The 10,971-nt window shown below is 44.7% G+C and overlaps 1 protein-coding gene across 1 annotated transcript; it reads right to left on the reverse strand.

Annotated features, from left to right (window-relative positions):
- Window positions 1-604: 604 nt before the first annotated feature.
- LOC131284536 (G-protein coupled receptor moody) lies at window positions 605-2,810 on the reverse strand. The gene is made up of 6 exons (XM_058313395.1): window positions 2,729-2,810; window positions 2,462-2,601; window positions 1,925-2,163; window positions 1,675-1,823; window positions 1,156-1,610; window positions 605-1,081 (listed from the first exon to the last, which is right to left on the reverse strand). The coding sequence occupies exons 1-6, from the start codon at window positions 2,808-2,810 to the stop codon at window positions 605-607; spliced, it is 1,542 nt and encodes a 513-aa protein (XP_058169378.1).
- Between the last annotated feature and the right edge of the window lie 8,161 nt (window positions 2,811-10,971).

The raw sequence follows: 10,971 nt of genomic DNA on the forward strand, positions 1-10,971 counted from the left end.
TATGCGAAAAGCTTAATGAAACCATATTTTTTAAATCTGTTATACTACGTGAGAATCATAGCCACTGTTATACGTGCTATCACTATAGTGAGACAATTCAAAGTGAAATCGTTAATTGTTAACGGTAATGATCGAAATTAACATTTCTTCCTTGTTGGATTCCAAATCAGTGCGTCATGAAGCAAAGTGCTTAATCGTATGAATAGAACGTTGGTGGATTCTATCTTATGATACATCTGAGTTAATAAATAAACAACACCTTCCTTGTGATGAAATAATGTAAATTTTAATCTTTCGAAAGCATGGCCCTGAGTAGCACCGCTGGTATCTAAACATTTGGTTCGATAGACGTCTTTTGACTAGAGTTGTTGTCGAATACTGATATCATAACTATGGTAAGTATTTTTTCCTCTTCATCACCACTTACAGCGATGACTAGATTGTTTACATAAAATGTTAACTATCTTATGACGCGATGATTTAAATTTGGGTAAAAGTAACAGTTTTCGAACCACTAGTGTATTGTGCATACTTTCTACTTCTAAGTTTGCAGCGTTGAAATTATATAGTAGTTCCTAAAAAGTAAACTGTTAGCTGAATTCGACTAACGTTTCGGAGCAAACCGGAGCGCGTTGGCAGCTTTCTGCTGTTTACATGTAGTTTTCGTAATCCCAAACGTCCGGCACAGCACAAGATCAGAATACGCGCGACGATATTCTCTGGACATAACGACGTAGATAATAGGATTGATGCAAGTCGTTAAATAGATCAGCAGGTAGGATACTACATTCAACACCTGCATGTTGGGACGGAACAACTTCACCATCGTGATCGGTAGGTAGCACACCAGAAAGGCAAGGAATATCACCAGAATCATCTGCAGCAGCTTGCGGTCCTTGGCGGACATTTTGCCTGCGCTCATGATTGAGGCTCCGGAGGTGTTGATATGTTTTTTGCGCTTTCTTGCGTTTGCAGCATTACTCGCATTCCGTCTTACGCCCGGTCCTGAAGCATTGGCGTATCTCTGATTGCGTGGTTTGATAGTACTTTCTGCCATATTGCCACTAGTTTGAGGAGGATCCTAAAACAAAGTATGAAATAAGCGTTACATTGCCATTGCTATGAAAAGTGAAGTTCAAATGAAGCTATTATCACCATTGATATGTTACAATCTCCTCGATCGATAAATGTGGCCCGTTGTGTTGCAATGCTCGAAGTCTCCTTTTGAGTCACCTCCCTTACGGTTCCATCGTAAAATATCTCATTATCTGTACTTGAATCGATAAAATGCCAATCCAAGTGTTGACTAAAGTTGCTGCAAGACAGAGGTGATGGATTCGAGCATTCGTTCGTCAGTGACCCAGCTCTGCTATCTTTTTTCGGCGACACATATGCGCACCCTGCGACGGCTCCCGGAACATCCGGTAAATGTTGATTGCTTACGACGCTCGATACGTCCTCTAAACTATCCTCACCATGCTCGCCTGGTTGGTCTTTGGTACGCAGGGCGGTACTTCGAACGATGTAGAATATTCGTGCGTAGCAAATAATTATACATAGACAGGGCAGGGCAAAGGCGATTAGAAACAGAAACTGCTTCGGGGAATGGCCTGTAAAGGAGGAAAATTGATTAGAACTGGATCACTGGATCCCGCGCTAGCTTCAGCTGCTTACGTTGACTGTCCGGCAGTATGGAACAAGAGTGAATGACGACATCCAGCCCGAATTTACCCCATTTCTCATGCCAGGTCGGTAGCAGTGAGCCAAATCCTAGGATCCACGTAAAGGCAACCATCAGGCATAGATGTCTCGTACGATATATTCTACGAAAAAGGATCAGAAAAGAGAAAGTTCAGGAAACTCTCCGTACGGCTGGCAACCGTCTAAAGATTTTTATATTTCGAGTTCGAAACTCGATACGTACCTTTGATATAACCGCTGATGGCCGATCATAATGTAACGATTGATCGTGATAGCCAGTATGGTAAACAACGAGACGGCCAACAGACCATACCGCATCATCGGTAGCAGCCGGCAGAAGAGATCGCCGTACAGCCAGGCCTGGTGCCAGAAGGTGCTCGCAGCCAGCGGCAGGTTGAAGCAGCAGAACAGCAGATCGGAAAACGATAAATTCATAATGAAAACGGCCGTTGCGTTGCGCGTCTAGAGGAAGGAAAAACGGTTGAGCTTGTTTTGGAACTCTCCATGCTAAACATCTAGTCGATTCTCTATTATTGCCGTAAACTCGATGCTATCTAATTGTTTCTACTTTTACTCAGCACTTGGCTGGTGGTGATTGCGGGTACGAAGCCCTTTGGAATATTTCATATCACTGGCCTGATTTAAGTGACTACATCTGGTTTATAACACTTCCCGGGCAGTTCCTTAACGGATAACGGCTTCTAAACAATCTTTCACCGCCTCCTCAATCCACGGTGCGATCTTCTCCGCTAGTACGTACTTTCTTACTCTTTACCAAGGCCACTATTGTCAGCAGGTTGCCCGGGACTCCAACCACCATGTACGCAATGCACGTCATCGTTGCAATGTTGAGAAGCAGGCGGGGGTATCCGGTGTAGAGTGGTATGCCGTTGATGGATCCTGTTGATCAAAGGAACACATGGTGGAAAGGGAAGGATGCATTTATCACCTTACCCACAAACATAAGCACACATACACACACAAACACGCAATCAAATGGACATACACAAACGGACAGGTGTTTTACCATTGTTGGTGAGATTATGATGGTGTGGATAACTATGAGGGTTGGTCTCGACACTATTCTCTCCCGTTTCGAACAGATCCATCTTCGGAACTTCAGCGTATCCTTGTCCAACCAACCTCGTTTCCTAGCGGTTCAAACGGTACTGAAATTATTAGTGCAAGTAAAAAATCGACAGGCTTACTATGATGCTTCAGAGGCTTGCAAACGCCATGCTTTCGGTGCACGTGTTTTCTTGAGCAATTGTTTGCAGAAGTTATATCACTAACAGGACATATCTTCGAAAACCTACCCTTCACTTAGATTGATGGCTTTTGAGTAGGTCTTTTTTCGCACTAAATAATTCTGGACTCTAATCGCTTGATTTAACTCCACACAAACACATGACCTCCGGATTGAGCTAACACCGTCCAATTGGTTCGATTGGCGGTGTGTATAGACGAATTGAGTCTGACAACGTTGTTGGCCCACCGGTCGCGGCACACCACATTCTCATCAGCGACCGTTCCATGTCCGCTACCCTTCCGGCGTCCCGCAGTGACGGGTTGTATCAGGGCTCCCGTAACCGCTCTCCTGCCTTATTTCAAGTGACCGGGAGCAGCAAGGAGGTACGGTATTTACAGTACTCCAGAATGGGTTGAGAGAAAGAAAGGGTGCACTAAGGCGTGGGGAGAAGGGGGCAGAGCACCGTTCGCCACGTTGGAGTACGAACCGACGAAGGGATCGACCGACCGGGATACTTGATGCTACTACACTGGCCGGCTGCTGGAAGGAAACGAAGGGATGAGATGCCGGTGGGAGTTGTGTGAGAAAAACGGCAACAACGGCAACAAATAGCCAAACAGTGTGCATATAAAAATAGAATCAATTTATGCGCACAACGGTCCGGTCGCGGGGTTGGTTACAGCGCGGTTTATGTTTTTTCCTTCCTTTCTTTTTTTCTTTCTTTTGCAGGGGTGATTATTTTCCCAAATTTTTCTGCTACACACAAAACGGCACATAAACACCAAACAAACCGAAACGAAGAAGAAAAAAAGGTCCGAAATGAAAATGGGCCGAAATCTTGTCCGGCCGAGATGAAATACAATTTAAACGCGAGAACGCGAGTCGGAAGCTCCTTCGAGTAGCCGCGTGGAACGCTGCGCTCGCCCGGGATCGTTCGTATCGGATCGCGGTCCGGTTTGCCACTGGCGAACGCTCCAAACGGTGGTTCGCTGTGTGACCGAAGGAGCAGCGATACTGGAACCGCAGCTCAGAATACCGTGCCCGGATTCTCGACGGCGCGCACTCCGACAAATGCAGCGCAACAACGCACTGACCGCCCTGTGTCCGTCTCGGTCCGGCAAGGCTGACCTGGTAAATGGATGCTACTAAAATAGGGCACACGTACAAACAAGCATACACACATGCGACCACGGTACACCCACACAGGTACACGCACACGCACGCATGCAGTTCCATTGTTTACTTTATTTTGTAATGTAAACTAATTTAGCCGGCCGTAGGATGAAGAAACACTTCGCTCCGGAACGATGGTAGCGTACGCGTTGGTGGGTGGGCAGGTGGTGGTTTTCAATGGTGGAAGAGACGTGTGAGGGTTGCTGATTGGAGTAGGAGGGGCGGATGGCATCGGACAGCTGGGGACGCAAAACGGCTGGACGAAAAGGAAATTCCTTGTTTTGTTTAATGGCCAAACGGACGTAGATCCTCGCGCAAAAGGAAAGGGAAGCGTGCCGAAGGTGTGGAACTGGTTAGATAATTAAGTTGAAGTTTCGAGTGGTGCCTTTTTGTTGCCGCACTGTGCGAATCCTGGGAAGAACCTAGTCCAGAGAGTGGCCCAACGATGCATTCGTGTGTGTTTGTGTTTAATGTTGGATTCTTGTTCATAGTAGATGCATAACTACTGCATGTTATTTTAGCAATCAATGCTTTGATCAATGAGTCGATGTTCAAATCAAAACGAGCAGCATGTGTTTAAATATCATACAAAATATTATGTAGTTTTCAGCACCCCTCGATGCACTGTCAACTACTTCATTAAACCCCGTTTTTATTGAGTATTTCAAATATTTGAAAACCTATCCGACACTCGAAACTCACAAGAAAGAGGTTTGACTGTAACATCAAACCATACGAACGACATCGACGCATTTCAAAAATGTAACCGACGTGCAACCATGTCGTGTAAATTGCATATCCTTAGGCGCTTGTATCCCACATTGAACACACATGTAAATTAGATTGCATATAGAACAGGGGCATTGTCCTTTTGCTTAACCCTTATGTCTAGGACGAATCGACTTTACGGATCATAAATGGATGGATTGCAGTAGTATCGATGGTAAAATCCCAAATGAAGCCCCCCCAGCCGAAATCGCTGTTGTGGCTACACCATTTGTGAGCGGATGCACCTTAAAGGTATGCAATTGGTGAAACAAATGCCGTTGTGTGAACCGTTTGAATTGAATTCTCGTTAAATTAAAGATGATGATTATACTGGAAAGGATGTACAACATAAACTCCCTCATGCATTACTTACATGAGTGTATCAAAATTCGGCTACGCCATCAACCTAGGGGTGCGGTATGAGGGGGGCCCACGGGCCCCCCTTATTTCACAAATTTATAACAAACTCCCTTTTTCGGTAGACCTAGCGCAGTCCGCTCGCTGCGCACGCTATTAGTAAAAAAGTAAAAAAAAAGTATTGTTTAGTATAACATAATGTAATTATAGCGTTAAAGTACAATCCGAGAGATGTGCGTAATTTAAACTCAGAAAACTTGCAGCGCTTTACTAGGTACTGCTGTAAGTTGCCCTGCCCAAAGGGTGTATGTTGTTTCATTTTACTTTATTTGAGTTTCATGGACGGTCTTATCGGATCTTGAATCATTCCGCTTATACAGTTAAAATCCTTTAGCTTCCAAATATGTCCAGCTCATACTCATAATACGCACAGGCAACCAGAGGTAGCATGTTGAAGGGAAGGAAAACCCATAATGTGCTCCCATATTTACGCCTGCATTTTCCATCTTGCCCTCGGATTCCTTCTCTCGAGTTCGCTTTCTATCGTTTTTGACGATACTCCTGTTCCTTCTTAACGTTGCTCCTCTAGGGGTACAGCTTTTTCCCAAAAAGGATCAAGGGAGAGAGCATCTTGATATTCGCCCTGTTCAGCGTGTACGGAATCGAAGGAATGTGTGTGAACCCCCAACCAAGGAAGAAAGGTGCGCCTAGCCCTTCAAATGCTTTTATGTATGTGTGTGTGCGCAGGCTTTGCCCGCGCGGTATGTTGTGATTTACTCTTTTTTTTCTTGTCTCCAGCACATGTGATCATCCGAGGCTGTTAAGGGAAGTGGGAATTCGCAGAGGGAGACGGTTGGTGGTGGTCGCATCCTGGAAGCGGTGAAACCCGCGGGTGCGGTATGCAATTGCCGGCTCTCGATGGCGACCGTGAACATCGCTCTACGGACCGAACCGCGCAATGCCGGCGGCCGAAAGCGCAGCGCGCAGTCTGCGGCCTGAATCATGACCGCGTTATGATTAGTTGCCTTCCAGCGGCCGACGTGAACGGTCGGACAAACGTTCGGGGTTTGCATTAGAGGTGAGATAGATGAACCGGCATTAGAGCGACCATTGCGGTGACGAGTGAGCAACAGTGCGGTGGTGGGGTAGTGGCAGTCGCAATCAGTGCGACGACAACGATAAGGAGTCGAGAGCACGCGGATGGTTTCATAATTTTTTTTTCGTGCTCGTTGTTTATATTTTCACAAGAAGTTGTCTGCCGGCCCCGGGAGCAGCGTGTATGTTTCCGTGCAGTGTGTGTATAATTGCGCCAGGCGACCGATTCGGGCCCGATAGGTGATAAGAAATCGAACGGCCCGCAAACCCCCGGAGGCCAAGATTTAAACAGTGATCGTTACGGTTTGAGTGCTTGCGGAGCCGCCGTCGTCATCGTCGTCGTGCACATGTGGCTGTTGTGTATGCGCGTTGACAAGACAAATATTTGATCGGTTAAAAAAGGCAGTTCACGAGGGTTTTGGAATAAAAAGCCTCACTCTGCTCTACAATCTGTCCCGTCGATGGTCGATTTGTTATCGTCTCGAGTGAAGTTCGTTTGCCCCGGGGGCTTTTGTGTGTGAGTTTGAAAAATTTGACAAACGACAAACGACGAAGCGATAGATAAGGTGTGTTCTAGAACGGATACGATGGATTGATTGTTGGTCCTGTAGGGTTTAGCATTCATTAGCTGTTTGTTTTTTTTTTGGCAAGAGTCCTGCTTTTTGCTATACGCAACTGCCCTTCGACGGCGCAATGAGTGTCTTCAGCTATCGTCTGATCGTGCTAACCGTGGTGTACTTTACCTGCCTCAAGGTTGGCCAAATGCTGCTGCAAAAGTTAGCCAGCACTGGAGAAGAAGACGGTGCAAACTAAGCCACGGTCAGAAGACACACGTGGTGGATGTAGTGGTGGTGGTGGTTACACGACCGGAAACGATCGCACATAAAGGAAGGGAAGAGTGGAAAACAATAAAAGTCGCCGGGCGAAAAAAGGGCGCAAAATACAACAGCAATCAAAGTGTGCGCACGTGAGTTAACTGTTTGTTCGTGCGTGGCTCGGCCAGAAGAAAAACAGTGGCATTACAGCAACGACTGTCCTTTGGTTATGCTAAAATTGCAGTGGCCTTAACATTTTTAAACCTCTAGATCAAATTCTTCGGTCAATCATAAAAGTGTAATGTAAAGTGAAGGAATTCTCTACTATCAATGCAATGATAAAGATTGCTTTATCACATCGTTTGAGATTGAACGTGACGAAAAATAAATTATTACCAACACTAGAGCAATCCAGCGGAACCACCAACGGTGTTGGTAATGAGTAACAGTTGCATCCTGTAGTGTAATAGAGTTGTTGTCCCGATTGTTGTTTGTTATATTTCTAAGAAGGGTAAGTTTCATCTCTTGCAATACTTACTAGATTTGAAAAATGTTATGCAACTTTTTAAAGAACGACTTTTGGAAATAAATGTAAAAATACACTAATTTGGGGGTCCGCGACAGCCGAGCGGTAGCGCCGGTTAGAAAATCGGCCCATGAGCGCCTGTGCTCACCACCTCGAAGGCGTGGGTTCGAATCCCAACCGAGACCGGACCCTCCCCTGTACGAGAGGACTGACTATCCACGTACGACAACAGGGAAACAAGTCTCGTAAGCCCTTAATGGGCAGGCATGACCAAGAGGTCGTTACGCCAAGAAGAAGAAGACACTAATAAGAAATTAGAACTTAGATTTGTATTCCAAAGTAATTTAATTAACCCGCAAAGCACCATCAAAAACGTTAACGGTGTATTGACAAGGTAATTAAAACTCGCTCTTCCTTATCTACACTTTTCATGTTACGCGACTTTGCGCGGCAAGCATAAACTCACGACCGTTTTGGTTTTGTTTCCCCCAGCGACCCTTGACCTTTTTTTTTATTTTCTATTCCCTTGGCCTTTTTTACTCCAAAGGACACTTAGCCCAAGGGGTGGAAGTTGATAGTAAAACCCTTCCATCAAGAAATGCGCACCGATGGTAGTTGAAGCGTAAAGAAAATTAAATATGTGAGCATCTTACCCGGTCGAGCAGTGATCGGAAAGCACTGATTCATTGGTATATTGTTTTTATTTCTTTTCACTTTTTATGGGTTCCACTGCACGATTAATTGCACCAAAAACCCCTTGGTACGCTGGGTTTGTTAGAAATCGGTACCGAAAGTCAACGCCACCAAAACACCAGGTTTCACCACGTGGTTATTGAAACGCAAACGAGTGTTGGCTGCGTCATCGAATGCCTGTAAACAGGTCGCAGGAGGAGATGTTTTAAAAGCTGATCTATCATTATTTGAATTCAGTTCTTTATATTACGTGACACAACTCCAAAAAGTGTGTTTTTTCTGCGTACACTTATGTGTTTTTAAGTGCGCTTCCGTCAATAACCTATTGCAGATACGACAACTGTGTGTGGCACATACAATTGTTTGAAACGAAGTGACGCTTGACATGAGTCGTATGGTAGGGAATTCATCCGTTTGACTCATCGATTACTTCGTGTACAATGTGAAGGCCGTAAAGCTCGCACAACCACCACACGGACCGGGTGTTTGCCTTAAAGACGTGCCAAATGCACCTTGAGAAAATGGCACTTTGTCTGATATATGAGTCACCAAGTAAAGAGACGGCACATTAACGGTACCGCCTTGTCATAGAGAACTCTGTTTTGTTGTGTGTCAGAAAAAAGGGTCTCTTTCTATTTCTAAATGAAACTTGTTCGAAAGTCAGCCTTAAAACTAAGCCAATAAAATTTTCAGAAATAAAAGTAATAATGCTCACTCGAGAGATCAGTCGACATCTGAAAATTACCGTTTATGATGTGTTTCGGCGTCGCTTCTCCCGACTTCCATCCGGCTCGATCGATGGGAGTCCATTTTTACTCTTGGGTTTGAAATTACTGGATACACCCATTTCAGCGGCCACTGCGCATTGCGCGCATTGCTGCAGTCATTGGTGACCTTTTTTTAATTGGTGTTAATTGCATTTAATTTCGTTGATCGAATGTTTGGCGGACCTACTGTGGCAAAGGGGCCAAAGGAGTCAGCTAGCGATCTCGATACACCCAACAGTCAACTGGCGAGTCAAAGAAAAAACGCGCCTTTACGAACGTCTTGCTGATAGTCCGACTCCGACCGGAGATCTCTTATCGACCACTAGGAATCAGGCGGGCGTTATATGTATTGTTTCCCCGTTTCCCGTTACCCGTGTTACTGTTTTATATTGATGTTGGATATTAAGAGTATCTTACATTGATGTTCCACGGTACCGTACACGGTCAGGGTAGACAAGACATGAATGGCTCTCCACTCCTTCAAAGCTACGTTCACTTTCTGTTTCATTATAAGCCACCAGCACAGGGACTGGGTGTCCGATAATTTAATATGTGTTAACTGAATATTGCCTTGACGAAGCCCTGCGACTTCCAAAGGGACTTTCAGAACAAAGAAATGCCACTGTGGCTACAGTTGAGCTAATCTTTGAACTCCTGCTTGTTGCTTGGAAAAGTTTACTGACGAATGTTGCTCCTCAACAAGTGTATTGCTATTTTGTAGTACTCGAACGACCATGAGTGGTGGTTTTGGATCATGAATATTAGGAGTACATTAAGTTCCATTCCAACAAAGATAGATTGTTTACCATTCTGCATAGTTTTTCTCCTTTTCCGTCAAGACAAACACCCATTGTGGCAGAGGCAAGACACTGTGTCCTCTGGAAAACGCGTCACTGAGCTGTCCAATAAATTAAACAATGTACATTAAAAGAAAGGTCCAATCTCCCGCTGCGACCCGTTGCATCACCGCGTGTCTTTCGTATCTATATGCTCGATAAGGCTACTGCACTGCCCCATTGCACAAATGCACATGCTTTGTGGTGCAGCAGTTGTCACACACGCCTTTCGCTTTCTTATCGCCCCATTTGTATGCCTGTTTCACTACGTGCAGCGGTACGCTTTATGGAGAACGCCGGCAAAGAACGAGCCTTTTTCAATGTGTAAAAACCACGGGCTCTACTGATTACGCGAAATGCGAGCGAAATATTACAAGTTTGTTGATAAGTTTCAAACGATTTGAAGTTTTCTTTGTCCAGGTTAATCGGGACATATATATGACAGTGGTACGTTTGGAAGATGATTTTCATTTATTGGTTAAATTGGTCTACCCATAAAATTGGTAACTTCAATAAAAAAAAATCCAAATTAACTTTAACAAATGTTTTTACAATGTTATCTATTGAGTTTATGATACGCATAATTTTCTTCTTGTAAAATTGTGTTTGTTGTAAAACAGAAACGAAATTACACTCGATAAAACATTGTTCTGGTCATTTGCCTTCCGCAGACGAGTTACACTTCGGAACCGGCAGATTCCGGAAAATGTGTACTGGAAATACACTCCAAAACCCGGCACGTTCATAGGAGCGGACAGGAGAAAAACAAACCCACATTCATTCACCCTTAGCCGCAGAGTTTCCAGTGTTGGGATTTGTTTATTTGGACTATACGTTTTCCTCATCTTCCCTTTTTTCGAAAACAAAAGAAAAAAGCTGATGAGCAACCACATGTTTTCCGCATTTTCCATTTCCCGATACTGCACTTTCTAATGCTGCTTTGGCTTCTTTTTTCTCTCTCTCTCTTTTCTTCCCCTTTCAGCATCCAGTC

This window comes from Anopheles ziemanni, chromosome 3 (genome assembly GCF_943734765.1).
Source record: "Anopheles ziemanni chromosome 3, idAnoZiCoDA_A2_x.2, whole genome shotgun sequence".
Lineage (NCBI taxonomy): Eukaryota > Metazoa > Arthropoda > Insecta > Diptera > Culicidae > Anopheles > Anopheles ziemanni.